At 44.7% G+C, this 24,529-nt stretch overlaps 1 protein-coding gene across 1 annotated transcript in view; it reads right to left on the bottom strand.

Annotated features, from left to right (window-relative positions):
• The window catches only part of LOC126088231 (monocarboxylate transporter 12-B-like), a 54,999-nt gene that overhangs the window by 18,365 nt on the left and 12,105 nt on the right, over positions 1 to 24,529 (bottom strand). The window contains exon 2 of the mRNA XM_049906359.1: positions 17,998 to 18,309. Coding sequence (XP_049762316.1) covers positions 17,998 to 18,309 — 312 coding nt within the window. The remainder of the gene's footprint in view (positions 1 to 17,997; positions 18,310 to 24,529) is intronic.

Below are 24,529 nucleotides of genomic sequence, written 5' to 3'. Positions count from 1 at the left end.
TTTACCGTAATTCTCTTAACATTAAAACAATATAGTGTATTTTCTGCTGTTAAAAATACATACTGATATTTGAAATTAAGTTATTATGAGACGTCATCAGAGACTATTGCGAAATTAAAAGATCTAAAGTTCTGCGAACAATTTCTCAACATTTTCTGAAAGACTTTCATCGATCGCTCTCACAAGTCCACAGCATTCCCTTTCAGTACCATTCAGTTACCAAGGTGGTTGCTGATAACCACGACCAGAACGCATTTTTTCTAAAGACAAAACTAAAAACGAAGTAGCATCTGAAAACGGCATGTGTTGATCAGTATCGGAATGGTTACCGCAGACACATCCCTATGTGGCCAATCATCCTTATGATGGTTCCATCTATGTTCTTTGCATATTGTATAGTACCTGTTTTTTCCTACAGCATTCACCTATTTTTCCGAGGATTTACAAAAAGTTGCCCCACTCTACCTTTTTAAACGCTTCCTCTAGGCCAACAAATCCTAAATAGGTTTTTCAATTTTTCTTTCGTCTTGCGAGAATGCTAAGGAAATGCGCTAAGGTGATCACTTATACATCCCTATTTCGACCAATACTCTCGGTCTAACGCTTTTATCGAGTTGCATAAACGGGAGAGACAGTATTCAAGTAAGAGCTGTTGGCTTTATCAAGGATCAGTTACCGCGAGACTGTTGCAGAAATGCTTAGGTAGTCAGCTCTCCAACTTCGTAGTGTTGCTCAACAACGCTTCAGACCATGAGTCTCTGTTCTCAATTTGTCCCTCAAGACCCTCTCCATACATCCTCAAAGTCTCCCGGTGTGATTTTTTGACACACTGCATACGTAAACACAGCGGACAAAAAGCTATCAACCCCAAGATACGTTTCGCTAATGCCGTGTAACAAAGCCTTCAAAATGACCTCAATTAGGAGAGGCAAGGTTCTCTGATAAATGTTTAAAAGTAGATCTGAACCCTGTGAATGGGAAGAAGCATGTATTGCGTCCACATATGAAAAGATTACCGGAAAGAATGCAAAAATTACAGAGGGTTTAATGTGATGCCTTCAGAAGCTAGATGGTACGATAGAGCCTTAAAGAAGCGGATAGAAGAGCTCGTAGGAGAAAGAGGAGTAAAATGGATTTCTACCTGGAAGCTCCTATACTGACGGGATATTTACCTCATGAAACTTAACTGAGAAGAGAATGGCTACAAATCGACTACTCATATGTTATTCACGAATATGCATAAAGCTTGCGACAAGGTCCTGCTAAGTAAGATGTGGGAGAGCATGTTGAAGAATAATATCTGTAACATACGCATTAGCTGTGAGAGAATTTTATAGTCGATGCACCAGTCATGCAAAGAAGAATAAACGGGTAACTGTTGAATTTAAAATCAAAAAAGGACTCCAACTCTCTTCAAAATCTATTTAGAGGTTGCTTTACGAGAATGTAAATGTAAATGCGGTGCTACGGGAATTCCTGTTGGAATAGAAACGTTGTGTTTCTTACTTTTTGCGGACGACAAACTGATCATTCTAACAAATGTTGAAGATGTTGAATATATGTTACGCAAACTCAGAGAACGATATGACAGTTACCGTCTTTCAGTACGTCTTGCAAAACAGGATATCTTGCGGTGAAAGAAAATGAGACAATGGATTTGGTAACAGATGTTGTCGAGGTAAAAGAAGCAAAGCTTTTAAATATCTCTGGGTAACACTACCTGTTTGTGGAAGGAGCACAGAAGAAATAAAATTCTGCCTTATAGAATAAAGAAGTAATAATCAATATAAAAAAGTAATATACCACAGAACTGTGGACAGTATTACTAAATATGAGCCAGAAACCTAGAAAAATAATGAAAGAGGTAAACAGAGGCTTCTTGCAATGGAAATGGGCTACAGAAGGATGAATATCGGAATATCGAGATTGGATCCTACAAGAAATGAGGAAATACACTCCTGGAAATGGAAAAAAGAACACATTGACACCGGTGTGTCAGACCCACCATACTTGCTCCGGACACTGCGAGAGGGCTGTACAAGCAATGATCACACGCACGGCACAGCGGACACACCAGGAACCGCGGTGTTGGCCGTCGAATGGCGCTAGCTGCGCAGCATTTGTGCACCGCCGCCGTCAGTGTCAGCCAGTTTGCCGTGGCATACGGAGCTCCATCGCAGTCTTTAACACTGGTAGCATGCCGCGACAGCGTGGACGTGAACCGTATGTGCAGTTGACGGACTTTGAGCGAGGGCGTACAGTGGGCATGCGGGAGGCCGGGTGGACGTACCGCCGAATTGCTCAACACGTGGGGCGTGAGGTCTCCACAGTACATCGATGTTGTCGCCAGTGGTCGGCGGAAGGTGCACGTGCCCGTCGACCTGGGACCGGACCGCAGCGACGCACGGATGCACGCCAAGACCGTAGGATCCTACGCAGTGCCGTAGGGGACCGCACCGCCACTTCCCAGCAAATTAGGGACACTGATGTTCCTGGGGTATCGGCGAGGACCATTCGCAACCGTCTCCATGAAGCTGGGCTACGGTCCCGCACACCGTTAGGCCGTCTTCCGCTCACGCCCCAACATCGTGCAGCCCGCCTCCAGTGGTGTCGCGACAGGCGTGAATGGAGGGACGAATGGAGACGTGTCGTCTTCAGCGATGAGAGTCGCTTCTGCCTTGGTGCCAATGATGGTCGTATGCGTGTTTTGCGCCGTGCAGGTGAGTGCCACAATCAGGACTGCATACGACCGAGGCACAGAGGGCCAACACCCGGCATCATGGTGTGGGGAGCGATCTCCTACACTGGCCGTACACCACTGGTTATCGTCGAGGGGACACTGAATAGTGCACGGTACATCCAAACCGTCATCGAACCCATCGTTCTACCATTCCTAGACCGGCAAGGGAACTTGCTGTTCCAACAGGACAATGCACGTCCGCATGTATCCCGTGCCATCCAACGTGCTCTAGAAGGTGTAAGTCAACTACCCTGGCCAGCAAGATCTCCGGATCTGTCCCCCATTGAGCATGTTTGGGACTGGATGAAGCGTCGTCTCACGCGGTCTGCACGTCCAGCACGAACGCTGGTCCAACTGAGGCGCCAGGTGGAAATGGCATGGCAAGCCGTTCCACAGGACTACATCCAGCATCTCTACGATCGTCTCCATGGGAGAATAGCAGCCTGCATTGCTGCGAAAGGTGGATATACACTGTACTAGTGCCGACATTGTGCATGCTCTGTTGCCTGTGTCTATGTGCCTGTGGTTCTGTCAGTGTGATCATGTGATGTATCTGACCCCAGGAATGTGTCAATAAAGTTTCCCCTTCCTGGGACAATGAATTCACGGTGTTCTTATTTCAATTTCCAGGAGTGTACGTAGGAAAACGGAAATTCTGCCTTATAGAATAAAGAAATAATAATCAATATAAAAAAGTAATATACCACAGAGCTGTGGACAGTATTACTAAATATGAGTCAGAAACCTAGAAAATTAATGAAAGAGGTAAACAGAGGCTTCTTGCAATGGAAATGGGCTACAGAAGGATGAATAGCGGAATATCGAGATTGGATCCTACACGAAATGAGGAAATACGTAGGAAAACGGAAGTTGAAAAACTATTATAAAGACAACTGAATCAGAAACACTATTTTAGTACGGAGATCTTGAAAGGGTGTGTGGCACAAGAGGGTAGAGACGATTATGGTGATGGATATCCCCTGGATGAAGGAAAAGTGGTGGACTGGCAAGAACACGGAAACAGTGTATATATTAAGCAATGCCGAATACACGTTAGCAATATGGAGACTGGATGGTAGGGAAGCAACTGAAAATGGGAAGCGAGTAATGATGACAGCTGTACTAAACTCGCATATATTTATAGAGTAATTCACCCATCCCTACCGCTGCGTTTTTTGCAACTTGCAACACCTTCAAATATCATGCGCAAGGTTTTCATATTACATCGCTCGCTACGCGCAAACCGTCAGCCCTACAGAAAAGAAGAACAGGACATTTTGATAGGAAATATGATGCAGTTTAATTACGTGGGAATCCGTGTTTGCTGGAGGCCACAGTTTTCGAGTTATTCAGGAAAAACGCGTTTGAAGGCTAATTTTGTACGTTTTTCATCAATGTTTCGAGAACTAAAGCCTCTATCGGAGACGAATTCCAGTACAGATTTTAACTACATTCAATTTCCTACAAAAAGACTGAGTTCATTTCTTGTGTAGGGCTAATAATTCGCACAAAGAGAGCGAGAGAATATGAAAATCTTTCGCTAGTATTTGAAGGTGTTATGTGTTGCATAAGACTCAGTGGTAGAGGCAGCTGAAACAAAAAATGGTTCAAATGGCTCTGAGCACTATGGGACTTAACTGCTGAGGTCATCAGTCCCCTAGAACTTAGAACTACTTAAACCTAACTAACCTAAGGACAGCACACACCTTCATGCCCGAGGCAGGATTCGAACCTGCGCCCGTAGCAGTCGCGCGGTTCCAGACTGTAGCGCCTAGTACCGCTTAGCCATTCCGGCCGGCCCGCAGCTTAATCACCCTACACATATATTCTACATCTGAAATATGATGTCTTTTCAAAATTTCGCGCCAGTCGCATAAGAGTGGCGCTAGTAGGACGCAAATCAGGTTTACTGAAAATACACGTTTAAATGGTCGATAGCATTAGCTACCTTTGAGATTGGACTTCGTGATCTGATGTTAGTCAAGAACACCTTAAAGGGGACAAAGACACTATTAACAACACTGATTTTGAACGAGGTAGTGTAATAGGGATATGAGACAGGAGATGCTCCTTCTGCGATATTGGGAACGACTTGGAACGGATGTAGGCACTGTAAATGACTGGTGGCAGCAGTGGCTACGAGAATGCACGGTCTGAAGAAGACTGGGGATTCCAGACGGCCACTTGGCCTAGAGAGTGAAAACCGTTGTGTTCGCTGTATGGCTCTGGCGCATCATATGCATCTGCATCAGAGCAGCAGTTGGAACCCCAGTGACACAAGGAACAGATATAAATCAGTTACTTCAGGGACAGCTTCGAGTCAGACGCCCTGTAGTGGACATTCCGCTGGCCCCAAACCACGGCCATTTGCGCCTTCAGTGGTGTCAACAGAGAGCTCATTAAAGGGCAGGGTGGAGGTCTGTTGTGTTTTCTGATGAAACCTGGCTCCGTCTCAGTGCCAATGATGGCCGTGTGTTAGTTAGGCCAGCTGAGGGCCTGCAATCAACTTGTTCGCACGCTAGATACACTGGACCAGTACACTGAGTTATAGCCTAGGGTGCGTTTTTGTATGACAGCAAGAAACTCTCGTGATTATCCCACGCACTCTGATAGCATACTTGTACGTTAATCTGGTGATTCGACTTGTTCTGCTACCATTCACGAGCACCATTCCAGTGGGGTTTTCAGACAGGGTAACTGTCGGCCACATACCGCTGTTCTAAACAAACATACTCTGCAGACAGTCGGCATGTTGCCTCGGCCAGACCGATCACCACATCCAATTGAGAACATATGGGACATTGTAGAACGACTACTCCAGCGTCATCCGTAACCAGCATTTACTGTCCCTGTACCGACTAACCAAGTACAGCAGGCATGGAATTCCAGCCCAGAAACTGCGATCTGTGCGACGCAATGTATGCACTTTTGTATGCTTGCATTCAACATTCTAGCGATTACACCGGTTGTTCATGTACCAACATTTCAAATTTGGAATGGCTCATGTTACAGTCAAATTATCTATGATCTAGCAATGTTGGTAACTTAAATATGTTACCTATACAAATGTATTCCCGAAATTTCTTTTCTTTACACTGATTATTATTGGTGTTGCTATTTTTTCTGTCATTATAACTCTCAAGTAATCCCAGACTTTTCTGTGGGGTTCAGATCAGTTGTGGAGGGCTCCAGTCGGTGTGCGATAGGGTCCCTGAGTATTCATCAGTCTGGCAACATATGTGTGCATCCTTGTGAACACGGATGTTGTCATCTTGGAATATGGCAATGTCAACAGCATTCTCATCAGGAAGCTGCAGAAGAAAGGACAACTGTTGGTCACCAAGAATGTTCAAATAAACGTTCTGCCTCATTTTCACGGCAACATGAATGAGAGGCCCTAGTCATGGTACGGAAAACACCTCCAAAACGTCGCCGGCCGCAGTGGCCGAACGGTTCTAGGCGCTTCAGTCTGGAACTGCGCAACCACTATGGCCGCAGGTTCAAATCCTGTCTCGGGCATGGATGTGTGTGATGTCCTTAGGTTAGTTAGGTTTAAATAGTTCTAAGTTTAGGGGACTGATGACCTCCGATGTTAAGTCCCATAGTGCTCAGAGCCATTTGAGCCACTTGAACGCAAAACGTCGCGGAATCGTCCACGAATTAGTGTATACTTTCCATAAAATGCACATGAACATCTTATAAGTCCGTCATTGCACGCCTCCAGTCGATCGCTTTCACGTTTCTGTGTTGTTTTACCCAAAGAAAAAATGGTTCAAATGGCTATGAGCACTATGGGACTTAACTTCTGAGATCATCATTCAATTCCCCTACAACTTAGAACTACTTAAACCTAACTAACCTAAGGACATCAGACACATCCATGCCCGAGCCAGGATTCGAACCTGCGACGTAGCGGTCGCGCGGTTCCAGACTTTTGCGCCTAGAACCGCTCGGCCACTCCGGATGGCTTATCCAAAGAAGACATGCAGCCTTACCAGTCACTGTGAGCAACGGCTGTTGCAAGGCACACGACTTCAGATGTCCATTACAAACAAAGTTCGCTTGGACTTTGGTTAATATGGATTTGCGTTCACTGGCATCAGCAACTGCTGTCATTTTTTATATGGACAGTAACTGAAAAGGCCCCTATCGCTTTCATCGTTTTTAGCCCTATTTTCACCTCCGCTTCCCTTATAAATTCGCCGTTAGACGTAGGTAGCTTGTTTAATACTGATGCTGAACGTTTCAATTTATGTGCGCAGCGATAGCTCTGCAACTGCATTATTCGTTTATTGACATGATGCTTCGTAATACTTACATTTTTCATTTCATCTGACGTCGTTATTTTTGTGCAGTATTGTTATTTATATTATTTTTGTACTGTTTCTCTTTTAATTAATGTTTTCAGTTTGTTTATTTCATTCGATTTTGCAATGTTTTTAAATTGTGTTCAGCATGAAGTTCGTGAGTTACTGAAAAATATTTGTGACACATACTATTTTAGCGAAAGTAGCAGCGGTTCAGAAAGTTACAGTGATGTTCAGCAGCGGTTCAGAAAGTGACAGTGATGTTCTTGCTGGTACATTGAAAGTGAAGACAGATCGTAAAATACACAGTGTACTGAAGTCATTCCATCTGAAATCCTATAGCTGCTACTTCATGCATTTCACGATGTGCCTGGACCGAAGCATATGCCGCGAGTGGGATGTTCTGCAGTTGAATATTCCAATTTAGTTTTCACAGCAATGTTACTGCAACTAATTGTCACCAAAACAAATCGCTCAGCTAAGCAATTTATTTATAAACATCTTGCGCCTATATCCAGCCCATATGAAGAAATAGAATTATGTCACAATAGATGAGATAAGAGGTTTTATAGCAGGATTGTTGAATATGGGACTCAACAAAAGACCTACATTGTTTTCATATTGGAGCGTAAAACCATCTAAGGCACTTCCATGCTATGGTAAAATGTTCTCTGCTTTACTCGTAAAACACAAGTGTTAGGTGATAAAGAACTGCAGACATTAGGCAGACTGTAATGTACTGTCCAGTTATAATAATTAGTATTCCTGCAAATAATATCGAAAACTTTACTTTTCTTAGGTTACTTTATTCAGCGATTTTTTATAGAGTTTGGAGACTTTGTTTAAATCACGAGCAGTGTCAGTTATATGGGACCAAAAACAAACTTATAACAGTTTTAAAAAATTCATCTCCTTTCATCACTTACAAACAATTTTTAGTGAAGAAACACGACAATCTGGGTATACCATAATAACTACATACTTCTGTGGGTAAGGGGTATTTTTCATATTTTTAAATACAATGGAGCATACGGTATGGTAATTCAAATACAAAACAGCTTGATAGCATAAAACGTTTGACATTTTTGGCGTCCACCACTCAAATGGTTGACTGCAAAATGGGTAAGACAACGTGCTTACTTCGTATTAGACGGCTGTAACTGGTACATCATTCTTTGTCGACATATTAAGATTAGGCGTGGGCACACAGTCAACTTTGGCAACTTCAGTCGTGATGTGGTCACGGGAACGAGCAAACACGAGGTTTCCTTTCTACCATGCCGCGCTGGGTAACCGCGCAGTCTTTGACGCCTTGGCACGGTTAGCGCGGCTCCCCCCCTTCGCAGGTTCGAGTCCTCCCTCGGGCATGGTTGAGTGTTTTTTGCTTAGCATAAGTTTGTTTAAGTTAAACTAAGTGGTGTGAAAGACTAGGAATCGGTGACCTCAGCAGTTTGCTCCCATACGAACTTACCACCACCACCTTTCTTTCATTCTGTTACGTTTCTATTTCGATATATTTCGATCCACCTTAATGTGGTGATTCGGTCACATCAACTGCCACAGGGAGATCATTTAAGTGTTATGACTAACGTCTGTGATTGTTGGTCATCTCTACACGATTTACCGAATTCCAATTAGAGCAGTGTTACTGATATTTTATTCAGTGGTCCTACACGTGCGGCATAGGATACGTCAAGTGTTGATTGAAGTGTTGATCTCGGAAGTAGCTGGCAGCTGTAGTTCTACGATTGTGTATCTATATACACAAAGCCCCACAGAAATTGGTATAGGCATGTGTATTCAAATACAGAGATGTGTAAGCAAGCATAATACGGCGCTGCGGTTGGAAACGCCCATATAAGGCAACAAGTGAAACTTCCTGGCAGATTAAAACTGTGTGCCGGACCGAGACTCGAACCGGGACTTTTTCCTTTCGCGGGAAAGTGCTCTACCATCTAAGCTACCCAAGCAAGACTCACGCCCCGTCCTCACAGCTTTACTTCTGCCAGTACCTCCTCTCCTACCTTCCAAACTGGCAGAAGTAAAGCCTCATCTCCTACCTTCCAAACTGGCAGAAGTAAAGCTGTGAGGACGAGGCGTAAGTCGTCCTTGGGTAGCTCAGATGGTAGCGCACTTGCCCACGAAAGGCAAAGGTCCCGAGTTCGAGTCTCGGTCCGGCACACAGTTTTAATCTGCCAGGAAGTTTCATATCAGCGCACACTCCGCTGCAGAGTGAAATTCTCATTAAGGCAACAAGTGTCTGGCGCAGTTTTTAGATCGGTTACTTCTGCTACAATGGCAGGTCATCAAGATTTAATTGAGTTTGATGATGATGTTGATGATGTTTTGGTTTGTGGGGCGCTCAACTGCGTGGTTATCAGCGCCCGTACAATTACCCAGTCTTTGCTCAGTCCAATTTCGCCACTTTCCTGGATGATGATGAAATGATGACGACAACACAAACACCCAGTCATCTCGAGGCAGGTGAAAATCCCTGACCCCGCCGGGAATCGAACCCGGGACCCCGTGCTCGGGAAGCGAGAACGCTACCGCGAGACCACGAGCGGCGGACAATTGAGTTTGAACGTGGTGTTATAGTCGGCCCACGAGGCATGGGACACACATCTCCGAGGCAGAGACGAAGCGGGGATTTTCCCATACGACCATTTCACGAGTATATCGTGAATACCAGGATTACGCTAAAACCCCAAATCTGCAACATCACTGCGGCCTGCAAGAACGTGACCAACGACGAACGAAGAGAATCGTTCAACATGACAAAAGTGCAACCACGCCTCAAATTGTAGCAGACTTTAATGCTGGGCCATCAACAAAATGTCAGCATACGAACCATTTAACGAAATATCGTATGGGCTTTAGGAGCCGAAGGGCCACTCTTGTACTCTTGATGACTACACGACACCAAGGTTTACGCGTCGCCTGGGACCATCAACACCGACAATGGACTGTTGATGACTGGTAACATGTTGCCTGGTCAGACGAGTCTCGTTTCAAATTGTGTTAAGCGGATGGACGTGTACGGCTATGGAGACAACCTCGTGAATCCATGGACCCTGCATGTCAGCAGAGACTGTTCAAGCTGGTGGAGGCTCTGCAATGGTGTGAGGAGTGTTCATCTGGAGTGACATGGGACCCCCTGATACGTCTAGATACGACTCTGACAGGTGACAAGAACGTAAGCATCCTGTCTGATTACCTGCATCTATTCATGTCCATTGTGCATTCCTACGGAGTGGGGCAATTACATAAAGACAATACGACACCTCACACGTCCTGTAGTGCTACAGAGTGGCTTCGAGAACACTCTTCTGAATCTAAACACTTCCGCTGGCCACCAAAATCCCCAGGCATGAATAATAATTCATAATGCATGTGACCATTTTTTTCCTTTATTGTTATTTTAAACACCTTGTACAAAGGTGGGCTGTCAGCAGCATAGTACGCTGCTCTTCAGCCTCGAGTGGTACAATATAAGACATAAAGGGGGGGGGGGGCACAGATGATACAATACAAATGGCGGGCGAAAAACTATAGACACAGAAAACAATATACATGAAGCCGTTGACGCTGGACAAGAAAAAACACTAAAACCTGTTGACACGGCCCACGAACACTGATGACTGCGACGGCACATGTGAACGGTGGGGAGTGATGGCGAAAGAACACTAAACACAAACACGAAGGCACACGCACGAGACACTGATGGCGATGATCTCCAGCGTGCGAATGTCCACTGACCTTGTACGAGTCCAGGGAGCTGCCAAGAGAGGAGGAGGGGGGTGGGAGAGGGAGAGGGGAGAGCAGAGATGCCAAGGGCAGGTGAGATAGGGGGGAGGAAGGAAGGGAGGAGGGGGGTAGGGGAAGCCTAGAGGAAGAGGGGTGGAGGAAGGGGGGATGGAGGGAAAAGGAGAGAGAAGGGAGGGAGGGTGCCCAAAGGAAAAACCACAGGAAGTGGGAGGGGAGGATCAAAGTTGGTAGGAGGGGTAGATGGAGGGGAAGAGGACATCATCAGAGAGGGGGAGCTGGCGGAAGCCACCTTGGGAGAGGGTAAGGAGGGTGGAGAGATGGAGAGCATGTGGGATGTGGAGATACAGGCGCGGCAGCCGGCGGGGGTGGGAGAGAATGGGTGAGACAAGCAGGTGAGGAGGATCGAGTTTACGGGAGGTGTAGATGATCCATATTCTTTAGAGGAAAAGGAGGAGGTGGGGGAACAGAATGAGGTCATACAGGATCCACGTGTGGGAGGGGAGATGGATGCGATAGGCGAGGCGGAGAGCATGGTGTTCAAGGATCTGAAGGGATTTGTAAAGGGTAGGGGGGGGCAGAGATCCAGGCAGGATGGGCGTAACAGGGCGGATGAGGGATTTATAGGTGTGGAGTATGGTGGAGGGGTCAAGACCCCACGTACGGCCGGAAAGGAGCTCGAGGAGACGGAGTCAGGATCGTGCCTTGGCTTGGATTGTCTGGAGATGGGGGGTCCAGGAGAGCCGACGGTCGAGAGTGACGCCAAGGCACTTAAGGGTGGGGGTGAGTGCGATAGGATGCCCATAGATGATTAGATAGAAATCGAGGAGGTGGAAGGAAGGGATGGTTTTGCCTACAATGATCGCCTGGGTTTTGTAAGGATTGACTTTAAGTAACCACTGGTTGCACCAAGCGGTGGACTGGTCAAGATGGGATTGGAGAAAGTGTTGGGAACACTGCAGGGTGGGGGCAAGGGCGAGGAAGGCGGTGTCATCAGCAAACTGGAGAAGGTGGACGGGGGTGATGGCGGCGGCATGACTGCCGTATACAAAAGGTACAGAAGGGGCTCCGTCCGGAGCCTTGGGGCACACCGGTGGAGGGAAAAAAGGTGTAGGAATCCGTGTTATGGATGGTGACGCAGGAAGGACGTTGGGAGAGAAAGGAGCCGATCAGACGGACGTAGTTAATAGGAAGGGCTAAGGTTTGGAGCTTGAAGAGGAGACCGAAATGCCACATGCGGTCATAGGCACGTTCGAGGTCCAGGGAGGGGAAGATCGTGGAGCGATGGGAATTAGGCTGTTCGGAAAGGAGATGAGTGAGAAGAAGGGTCATCGGAAGAGAGGGACGGCTGAAAGCCACACTGGGTAATGGGAATCAGGCGGTGCTGGTGGAGACGCTGGTGAATGCGTCAGGTGAGGATGGATTCCAGGACCTTGCTGAGACCGAGGTAAGGCTGATGGGACAGTAGGACGAGATGGCGGACGGCGGTTTACCGGGTTTAAGGAACAACAGGATGTGGGAGGTTTTCCACAGGTCGGGATAGTAGCCAGTGGACAGGACTACATTGAGGTGGAGAGGAAAGAGACAGGAGCTTCACGAAGGTGACGGTAGGTGCCACGATCGTGACCAGGAGCGGTGTCGCGTTTTGTGCGGAGTGTAGCAATGAGATCCTGTGTAGTGATAGGGGCATTGAGTTCTGTGTGTGCCATGTTGTACAAGTACTGGGAACCAGGTGCGAGGGGGGGGGGGGGACAGAGGTGTCAATTCGATCGCGGACATCCTGGAAGAGGGAGTAATCGAACTGGGGATCGTCGGGGTTGGAAAAGACATCGGAGAGGTAGGAGGCAAAGTGATTGGTCTTGCTAAGGGTGTCAGGAAAGGGGTGATCATCATGGAGAAGAGGATAGTAGGGGAGGGTTTATTCCGGTAAGGCGACGGAAGGCTGACCAGAACTTGGACGAGTTTATAGGAAGGGTAGCATTTAAACGGGTGCATGTCTGTCGTCAGTCCCTGCGTTTCCTAGCCGCGAGCAACTTTCGGATGTGTCGCTGGAGTTGCCAGTGGCGTCACGCGTGTGGAGGAAGGCACAGTAGAGACGGCGGGATTCACGGAGGAGGAGGACGGCCTGTGGGGATAAGGTAGGACGGTGGGGGTGGATGGCGACAGTAGGGACGTGGGCCTCCACAGTCTCAGACAAGGTCTGCTGGAGAAAGCAGAATTTCGATCCCTATCATCTGTCACTACATCAAGCACTTGACGACCGTGATTTCGAATGTCGTACAGAATTTCGTCGGTTTGACCTTCAGAAACTGAGAGGTGACCCTACGTTTTCCTATCGTGGGCTCTTTACCGATGAAGCATCGTTTACTAACCGCACTAATGTAAATATGGATAACGTACACTACTGGGCAGCTGAAAATCCACACTACATTCGTTAGGTGCAACATCAACGACCGTGGATCGTAGACGTTTGGTGTGCAATCATAGGAAGCTACATTGTGGGACCTCACTTCATCTCAGGCGTTCTAAATGAACATTCGTACGCACACTTTTTGACGAATAGTCTTCTGGTTCTCCTAGAAGAGATACCACTCGATATTCGACAGCATATTTGGCTGCAACAACGCGGTTGTCCAGCTCATTCGTCCTGCTTTGAAACGAAAATACTGAATGACATCTTTCCTGGAAGTTGAATTGGGCCAAATTCTGTTGTGAAATGGCCTGTGAGGTCACCCGATTTGACTGCTCTTGATTTATTTCTTTGGGGAGCACTCAAAGGTGCACTCTATGGCAAAGCCTCAACTACGCGAGACTATGTGTGTCGTCGAATCGCCAGTGCATGCTCTACAATATCATCCACTGTAATTACACCTGTTCATCGTCGTTTAGAACGGCGATTGAAAATGTGCCTTTGAGTCCATTGTCAACAGCTTCACCACAAGCTTAAATAAAGGATAAAGCTATTTTTCGGAAAACAAAATTTATGTTATGTGATTTGTGTGGTTGCCAAATCATTGTTAGCAATTTGTTTATTCATTTACGTGTGCACGAAATTGCATTGCAATGTGAAATAAGTCGTCAACATTTACTACACGTAGCTGATAACAGTGTCTTTACGCGCTGACGTTCAGCATGAAACGACGTCTCTTTATTTTGCGGTGTACAGGTGGTGACCAAAGTATTTTCAATAAAGCGTCTAGTTCAATTGAGGTATCGCATATGGTATAATTTTGTGCAGTGTAGGTACAGACAGTTGTCCGACATCATGTATTTTACCTCTAACAAGGGAACCTCCCAATCGCACCTCCCTCGGATTTAGTTATAAGTTGGCACAGTGGATAGGCCTTGAAAAACTGAACACAGATCAATCGAGAAAACAGGAAGAAGTTGTGCGGAACTATGAAAAAAATAAGCAAAATATACAAACTGAGTAGTCCATGCGCAACATAGGCAACTACAAGTAAAAAGCAAGCTTGTGGGTGCCGTGGTCCCGCGGTTAGCGTGAGCAGCTGCGGAGCGAGAGGTCCTTGGTTGAAGCCTTCCCTCGGGTGAAAAGATTAACTTTTAATTTTCAGTTTATGTGACAAACGCTTATGTTTTCATCATGTGACAAACGCTTATGTTTTCATCACTTTTTTGGGAGTGATTATCACATCCACAAGAAAACCTAAATCGCGGAAGGTCGAAGAATCTTTTTACCCATTCGCCAAGTGTACAAGTTAGGTGAGTCGACAACATATTCCTGTCATATGAGGCACATGCCGTCGCCAGTGTCGTATAGAATATATCAGATGTGTTTTCCTGTGGAGGAATCGGTTGACCTATGACCTTGCGACCAAATGTTTTCGGTTCCCATTGGAGTGGCACGTCCTTTCGTCTACTAATCGCACGGTTTTGCGATGCAGTCGCAAAACACAGACACTAAACTTATTACAGTGAACAGAGACGTCAGTGAACGAACGGACAGATCATAACTTTGCGAAGACAAAGAAAGTAAAAATTTTCATCCGAGGGTAGACTTGAACCAAGGACCTCTCATTCCGCAGGTGCTCGCGCTAACCACGAGACCACGGTGCTCCTGAGCTCACACTACCCTTGATGTTGCTTATCATTCACATGGACTACACAGTTTGTATATTTGGCTTATTTTTTCATAGTTCCACACAACTTCTTCCTGTTTTCTCGATTGATCTGTGTTTAGTTTTTCAAGGCCTATCGAATGTGCCAACCTATAACTAAATCTGAGGGAGGTGCGATGGGGAGGTTCCCTTGTAAGAAGCACACAGCCACGCACAGGAAAAAATAGGTGAAATCTTCCTTCTAATATACAGATGTTGAACACAGAATTTGCATTAGCAGGGTGCAAAACCTTTTCATTTTAGAAAAAGGAACTCTTTATTTCTTTCTTTCAGCTCACGTAAATCTGTAGGACACAAAAGTGTGAAATAGTTTTCCTAAGCCCTTTGTGATACCCTAGATTCTAGCTCATGTCCTATTTCCATATCTAACATTCGTAGGTGAACTTGCATCTAGGTCGTAAGTTGGTTGAAGGGTAAATAAATCTTTATTCTCGAAGCTCAGGCCTACCTTTACGGTGTACAACTACCCAGCTTGGTTCGAGACGCCTACTTGACAGTGTTTGAACGCAAATGCCATTTCCGGACACGTGCTCTCGCATTGTAGGACATGTCTCGAATTTTTTTACGACTGCTTTGAACGTGAGCATTTACGAACGCTATATCACAGTAATTGCCTTCTCAGGAGCTATCAAATGCAGCTATAAAAAGTATACGATTCTATTTAAGAAAAGGTATTTGCTGCAGTATCTCCTTTGATTAACTAACTGACTCCGTCTAACTAACTCCGTAAGAGTTTGAGCAACGTGAGTGCAGGGACATGTCCGAAAGAGCAGATACCATCTTCATACAGATAAGGCTTACCGGCCAATGATCTTCTTCAGTGCGGATGCACTCACATTGCTCAACTCTTACGGGAATCGGTAGATTGACTGCCGTGAGTAATGAGTATAGAGGGGAGGGACACTACAAATGTAGTATATGATCACAAAGTTGGAAATGTGTGTCTCACGGGGAGCGTGCCAGAGATAAGTCCCTGCAGTCGCACTACCCTCTGTGTCCTAGATGACTCAGTCGGATAGAGCGTCTGCTATGTGAGCAGGAGATCCCGGGTTCGAGTCACTGTCGGGACATACATTTTCAACTGTCCCTGTTGATATTTATCAACGCCTGTAGGAAGCTAATGGTCTGGATTTCATTTCAATTTCATTCTTCGAGAGCCGCAAGATCTCCAATGCTATCTGTTCTTTCTGACGTGTCCAAAAGAACAGATACCATCTTCATATACATTGTACATTGGTTGAGAAAATAAATAAGTAGACAGTGGATACTTGGAGGCTATGAGAGGCATTGACAATCAGTGTAGGAAATTTTCTGGCAGTTTCTTTATCGCTTCACTTCATTACTGCTTGATTTAACAAATTTCGGAAAACTTGATTAAACAGAACGTATACTACAATATGAGCGGTTGGGAACAACAAAATGAATCAGTGATCGGATGCTTTCCCGGCGGATGTGGAGCCCTGGAAACAAAATGAATCAACTTTGCGTGCAATACTTTCGAGTCCATAGCTCCCTGCACCGCTGCATCCTGGAAACCAAATGGAAAAAGCTCATATATCTCACTGTCCAAACAGCTGATGGCCGAAAGCACAACAGCCGAATGTCAATCAGTGTAGGCTTTCAGGGCCGGTAGTGTCTTCACTTAACAGCTTCGGGTTGATATGCTGTGGTCAATGCATAAAAAATTCCCCTAACGTTTCATCTCCGAGTGCGGGAGACATCTTCAGAGATAAAGCAGCGAACTTCAACTAAAACTAGAGGAAGCGCCGATTGCATAGACAGTGTAGAGAGCACAACAGTCCATCACATTATGTCGGCTACGATGCTATCTGTGGTAACACCAACATTCTTGTCTGAAAGTAACGATCATCACTCTCACAGTGCAACGCTGACATCCAAATCGAGAAATATCGACCACGGATGTCCAAAGAAAGCTACGCATAGCGGCCTTTACCTTCATAAAAATTCTATCACGCCAGACAAAAAAGATGTATGTTCAAAACCCTGGTAGACTTGAACATCTACGGTCGAGATTCAAGAAGAATCGTTATTCCAACAAGGAGATAGATTGAGCACATCACCCAAACGAGAGGATCAAGATCAACGATGAACAACGGCTGCCGAAAGAGAAAGGTTTTCTTCCGTTCATTAGTAAGATTACAGACATAATTGGGAAAAGGTTGAGCAAGTATGGTGTGACCCACCAGAAACATAAAAATCTTTTTTTAAAAAGACGAATGACATAGTTTGGCTACACCGGGTGTATGTAAAATTCCCTGTAGTTGTGAAATGGTTTGCACGGGTACCACTCGAATGCTCGAACACAAGAGGAATTTCCATCTGGGAGGTATTGATAAATCGGCCGTAGAGGAAAATTTTTACGAAGAAGGTGATCACGAAATAAAATGCAGTCAGACGAGCGTCATATTGAAAACATCACGTTATCATGCACGCGTATGAAGGAGGACTATTGAAATTTATAGACACTGGAATAATTTTACAGAAAAGAGGAAGGTGCCGAATTAGATAAAATTTGGGAGCCACCGTAGCACCATAAAATGGACGATCGGTGATTTTCAGTCGAGAATGTCGGCATTACTAGTGTTATTCTTGTAGCCGACGTCATGTGGTGGAGTGGAGTGGCCTCAGTATTGCCTATATATTCGGCGCTCCCTCGACTTCTGGTTGAAGTTCGCAGTTTTGTTCCTGACGATGTCCCTCGCAGTTGGAGTTGAAACGTTAGGCTAAAGTTTTATGCTTCGATCATGGCCTATCAACCCGTAAGTTTTTTTGTGAAACCGAACGTCAATTCATAGGCTTACCCAAAATCTTACTGCGCCAGTGTGCCAGTGATTTAGTTGCCACAAGATTGGTATAGTGGAAATTCATCTAGCCTCATATCGTGCTTTACGACACGATGCCAGTAATGATGAAAGGGAGTGGACAAACTGAATCCCATCGGAACAGCATTTTCGGTGCTAACAGGCTTCACACTCCAATAAGTGAAGGACCTGTGTTGGGGCTAGCTGGTTAGTCGTACACTCACCTGATCGCGTGAGGGCCATGAAGCAGGCTCCGAGGAAGAAGGTGTACCTCGCCCTGGCCTTGATGCGGTCCGTGATGGGAGGCACGGTGAGGCGCGACACGAAGTCGCCGGCGGCCATCATGGTGAGGCAGAGCGCCGTGTCTGTCATCGAGAGACCCACGTGGCGCTGCAGGTAGAACGGCAGCAGCAGCGAGTAGTTGACAGTCGAAGTCATCATGCACGCCGTACCCAGTAAGACGTTCAGGTACACCCGGTTCCGCAGCAGGTCCAGGTCCATGAAGGCCACCACGCGGCGCCAGATCGGCTGCGACTCTACGGCAACACAAAAGATACTGTCAGATTCAGCGAGTCTTCGTTGCTTTACTGCGCCATACATGTCTTGCAGTAAGGCCTAGTCCATCAAGTCCACCAACCCCCTTCCGTAATGACTGTGATTCTGCAACAACGCAAAAGATAGTTTCAGATTCAAATGGTTCAAATGGCTCTGAGCACTATGGGACTCAACATCTTAGGTCCCCTAGAACTTAGAACTACTTAAACCTAACTAACCTAAGGACATCAAACACACCCATGCCCGAGGCAGGATTCGAACCTGCGACCGTAGCAGTCCCGCGGTTCCGGACTGCAGCGCCAGAACCGCACGGCCACCGCGGCCGGCTCCGTTTCAGATTCTGCAAGTCGTTACAGCTCCTTTGGACAAGCCACAGTAGGTCCTGGAAAACCAAAACGATTGTAATTCTGCAACGATCGACAGTCTGACATTCTGTATATTTCCCATACCGTACTGCACTTTCGCATACAGCACAGTAGGTTCAAGTCCTTTAGGGCCGCTACGCTCTATCAAACGGTTGCAACTATGCAACAACCAAATAGATTGTTACAGATTCTCCAGATTTTTCTTTCGTTATAACGCTTTTTGTACGTCCCGCAATACGGCCAGTTTCACCAAGAACGCAACATGCCACCGAAATGGCTGCACTTCTGCAACCAAGAGCAGATAGTGTTGTGTTGTTATTGTTCACTCTTTATTACGATTTTTGATATATCATAGTAGGCTGAGTTCGATCAAACCACAATGCCCCATCGAAAAGGCTGTGATTCCTTGACAGCGCAAACGATAATTTCAGGTTCTAAAAGTCCTTCACTTTAATAGTCGTTCCGTACGTCCCACATTAGAAACAGTTCCATAAAGGCCACAACCCTGTGACACATTGTCTATACTTCCGTAAAAAACTGAAAAATAACTATAACAAAGTCATTCATTCACTATAGTTTTTTTTTCGTATTCCACAGCAAGTCTGTCCCCCATGCTGACCACTAGTCAGGATAGGATCATACAGAGTATGTCCACAGATAAGTGATTGGTTCGGTGAATACTTGACTAATAAAACCCAATACTTTAAAGAAGACGTCGAATATTCAATAGTAACGAAACAAATGTCAGATGGGCCCTAAGGGAAAGTTTAATATTCTCATCATATAAAAAAACCTTTTCACAGAGCGGGTCTGCAGCACCATCATATTTTCCACTGATGATGCTATGATCAACAGGAAAGTACCGTTGTTGAACGATCGCAAGGAATTGCAGAATATCTTGGAGAAAATCTCCGTTTCACGTAATGAATAGAAGTCCTGTTTCAAAGTGGTTGGTTGCAAGTTAATGCCACGACAAAGAGAAATTTCCCCATAGTATCCGATCGAAAGATTAATGGTGTGCTTCTTGGGCAATTCACATCGCTGAAGTGTTAAGGGTTAATACTAAGAAGCGATGTAAAACGTGACGAAGACGTAAATTCAGTATTAGGGAATGAGAATAGAACGATGTGTCTGAAGCGTTCTAGGAAACTGCAATGCATCTGTAAAGGAAATCGCATCCAATACACTAATGCCTCTGTTATACAGTTGTAGCGTGTGCATTCCGTATGAAGTAAGTGTGAAAACAGATGTCGATTACGCTGCTAGGATCGTAGCAGTTCAGTGTAGCCCTTACGAAAGTGTAACAAAAAATGCTCGGGGAACTTAAATGGGAAGTCGTGGAAGATAACGTAGTTATCATGAAAATACGTTGGGTATATTTAGAGAACCAATATTAGACGGAGACTGTGGGCTCATTCTGCTGCCACCATCGTACGCAGTGTTTGACCAAAAGTATCTGGACACCTATCAATGGACATTTATATGGCATGTGTCCACCCTTCGCCTTTTGAGTACATTGCTGGGCACATTCAGTGAGGTATCTGAATGTCTGTGGAGGATTGGTAGCCCATTATTCCTCAAGAGCCATAACTACAGAAGGTAGTGATTTGTCGTTGAAGGTGGCATCCGGTACGAAATCGACGTTCTAAGCCATCACACAGAAATTGCATTTCGTTCAATGTCAAACAAATTGAAAAAATAAATATTCCCTATATTGTGCGTATTCGCGAAAAATTTCTGTTATGATTTTATACAACTTATGATGCAAACCGATCTAGTCTGTATTTAATGTAGCGCGATAGCCTAGTTAGGCATATTAAGAACATCTGTAGGATATGCTGCAACGAAAAATGACTTCGTATAACAACAGACAGTCAGCAGCGGTACTGGCGTGCGCGTCGTAGAGGGCAGTGGCTGCATCTGAACTCCGTGAGCGCTGATTTCGGAACCTTTATTAATGTTGTGTGGGAATTTGAAGTTAGGATTTAACACGAACCGTGAACTATTTTAGAAGACAAAGAATAGAAGAATGTGGACTGTTTTGTCTACTTCGTTTAAGAAGTTGTGGAAACGCGATTCAGCACGATGCATCGTTAAGCACCTGGCAGATTGTTCCGTTATTAAAGGAGACAGACGTTGGTAATTTAGATCGCGGATATGGACTTGGGAGAGGATGAAAACCTTTAGCAAAAGGACCGGCTGAAGTGTGTGGACTTAAGTATAGCTACTTCGAACGGTGTTGAACCATAAACGGTGACAATATAAACTGTGACTTTCCGAACTGTGGTACAGGGCAACAGACGAAACAAACGATCAGCGATTACGTGCACGATAACAGCAGACTAACATCAGAACAGAAATTGTAAGGATCATTCACAAGTTTTATTTGTGACGAAAGTCAATAAATATGCTCGTCCCAGGAAAATAAAGTGGAAGGGGGCGTATACATTCTATGTACAGATTTACAGTGTTTATGTTGCATATCGATACTTCGTCGTGCTTCAGATATCTGAGTCGTGATCGATAGATCATAATGTTCTCGAAGTGCGGTTGGTGAAAACTTGTGTTTCATACGGCATCAGCAGCATAGTAAGAAGAAATTCGCCATTGTGGTCGACTGTCATCTTTCCTGGTCCAGCAGAAGACGCAAAGATTATTGCTCTGTACGTCAGAGAACTGACTCCCAACCCAGGCGCAGCGTGAAGGTATGTCTTTGCAGTTCCACTGCAATTCCATCTCTGGAGAAGGCAATTACAACAAACCAACTGCGTCGTAGGAAATCAAATGTACGAAATTTTCTCAAGTGTATAACCAACAGTATTTTGTAAGCATCATAAAAACGTCTTTGACCCTAGTGGGAAACGGAACATTTGTGTAGCAGCAGGAAATTACTATAAATTATTTAGTAACGCATTTCTGTTCAAACCTCGCGAATGGTTTCAACTTCACTGTATCATAACATTCAACATCAACGTGTATATAGTATCACAGTTTAAACATTTGATGAAGCTTTCTGATGTGACGTAGCTGATTACTCATATATCATATAATTAATGTAATGGGTGACATACGTTAGAATATTATAAGACAGTGCAATACCCTTAAAAACTTCACAGATCCTTCAGTTGCATGAAGAACTGACGGATAACCTGTCTAACAACAAAATAGCTTATATCCACACTGTTTAATAAATTTTATTTCTTTATGTAGCTCACTGCTATTACTTTTATTCTTATTGTCATTGGCTCTGAGTACTATGGGACTTAACTTCTAAGGTCATCAGTCCCCTAGAACTTAGAACTACTTAAACCTAACTAACCTAAGAACATCACACACATCCATTCCCGAGGCAGGATTCGAACCTGCGACCGTAGCGGTCACGCGGTTCCAGACTGTAGCGCCTTTAACCGCTTGGCCACACCGGCCGACGTTATTGTCATTGTCTTACTTGTTTTTGTCGACTGACAGACTATAAGTGATACGAGTGTATGTGTTTATTACTCGTTTTCTTCCTGTGATAGTCTCAGTAATTAAATGGTAATTGGAGGAGAGACTGGGAATTAGTGCAGTCCAGGTGTTTGACTGGTGGAATAAAATAAGAGGTGATTAGTTCCCAAGATCACACACATTTATATTTGAATTATCATGTTTTAACCATATGGTAACTAAAGACGTCTAGTTCTTAGTGAACAGAACCACCATTTAGAACAGGGACAAATAGTTTGATATGTGTTTATGAGAACGGATTATTCCCTTTCTAAACGCAAGCGAGTTGCCTGAGTAATAGGAGACCTCCATTGTTATTAACAACTTTTCAGCTAAATAACATTACTACAAAGAAACAGATACATTTTAGGCTTTAATGAGTCGAATACAATCCTTTAAACTGCACGATGACGACATGACTCGACAGACTCTCCATATTTATTCTTCGAAGTGTGCATTTCACAGTTTAATTGATGGATGTTTCTTGATAAGTCTCCTTACGTGATGCGATTCTACTGTGGGGTTAGCTCTTTGTCAATAATCTTTAACTTATCTCTGTGACTTGAAGAGCCCAGTTTATTGTAAATTTCCATCCACAGCAGTCATTATTAATATTTTTCAAACAGGATGACGGCAATTGTAAAACTTGTCATTGTGGTTCCTTTTGGCTTTCTGGGCAGCACACCCTGCAGCGCTATCCAATAAACGTATATCTACAATTCTGCATAGAAAGTGGCGCTCCACCCTCGAAAATCAGTCAAGAACTGTAAACTATAATAAAATACACCATGGATGCATCTCTAGCGATTGTGTATGGTTCTTCAAAGTATTTACATCAGCATCGTTGTCCCAGGCAGTTCTTTTCTATGGAACGAGAACAGGTTACCAACACTTACGCCACTAGTATTTTTCGTTTAAGATTTCAAAGAACTATTTTTTTATTCCTCTGACGTCCGTACAATCTTTATCCTAAAGATTTGGCTCAGACAAACAAATTATAATGTTTACACTTGTATTCATTTCGATCCCCATCTGAGATACTAAGGTAAAGTCAGCCCTAGTTTGAGGAACAGACCACGAGAAAACACCACATTTCCATCCTGGGCAAGGTCCTACTGGAGTTCGTTTGCTCATTCCACATGTGTGTCACGTGGACACGTGTGATGAGTTATTTACAGTCTGACGAAGTGATTATGTTGCTCTAATGTGGGGTAGCACCAAGGTGATTTTGATGCTTAATGGCTTTGTCCGACGGACACGAGGAGGAAAATCAAATTTCAGGAAGAGTTTTCGGTGTAATGTTCATAGTTAAGGACTTGGATCGATTTTGGTAACATGAATGACCTTGAGAAATCAGCTGTTCCGGTTATCCATTTGGTCCGCACGATGACTGTTTCTCTTCAGTTCAATATATGACATACATAAGTCCTTCCTAAGGCTAATATTTCTTTTCCTTCGCTGCACAAACAGTCACTCCGTCCAAATAACACGATGTTTTTAGAAACGAGACGGAACCTGACAAACCAAGAATTTTAAAATCGGGTGCGCGTTTAAATGGGGTGGAAATCTGTTGCCGAAGAAAAAATCTGGCAGCTAGAACTGGATTTACAAAATCAGTTTTGAAGTATTTAAAAGACAAGTAAGGAACTGCATTGGGAAGCAGGTTTGCGAAAACTGACTTTGGGAGACGTTTGGAAATTAACCCAGGACACTGGCGCACAGTCTCTTGATCGGGAACTGTACGTTTCCACCTCTCCTTCACCTGCCGGCTAAATATTGCGAAAATTTCTTCCACTATTAAGATTCGAAATGGCTACTTGGTAAGAGAGCGCCACTGCACTGGCGTGTGTTAGCGATCTCGGCTACGGAGGAAGAGTAGAAGTTCAAACGTTTTAAGTGTATTTTTTTGCAAGACGCGCTTTCAGGCCCGCTGTGTTCTCATTATTCTGCTATATGTCCCTAGAATTGTCCTAAATTTGTTCCTAATGCCAAAACACGGAGAAAATGTTTCAAACATATAACCAGAAATGCATGGTAGAAGAAATGCAAGCAAGGCATTCTTTGATTTGAAACCGCTGCTGAGACGTTGTTGTTAATGCACACATGTAAGGTCTAGAAATGAAGTGTGATCAGTGTGTCTCATACTTATCCATCTCAAACAGCTACAAAAAATTCTTACTCTGAAACAGAATAATGGAAAAAGTGATTGTCTTCAAAGAAGGAAAGACCATGATTGCTGCTTGCCATGCTGTACTTCATCTCAAGGACCAGCCATTTTTATCTGTTACGAAACAGGAAGACCCGTTGATGATGTAGACCTGTTGACGGTGTTGACATTTCTTCCTCAACA

Source organism: Schistocerca cancellata, chromosome 6, assembly GCF_023864275.1.
Source record: "Schistocerca cancellata isolate TAMUIC-IGC-003103 chromosome 6, iqSchCanc2.1, whole genome shotgun sequence".
Taxonomy (NCBI): Eukaryota; Metazoa; Arthropoda; class Insecta; order Orthoptera; family Acrididae; genus Schistocerca; species Schistocerca cancellata.
This window is presented reverse-complemented; position numbering and strand designations above follow the sequence as displayed.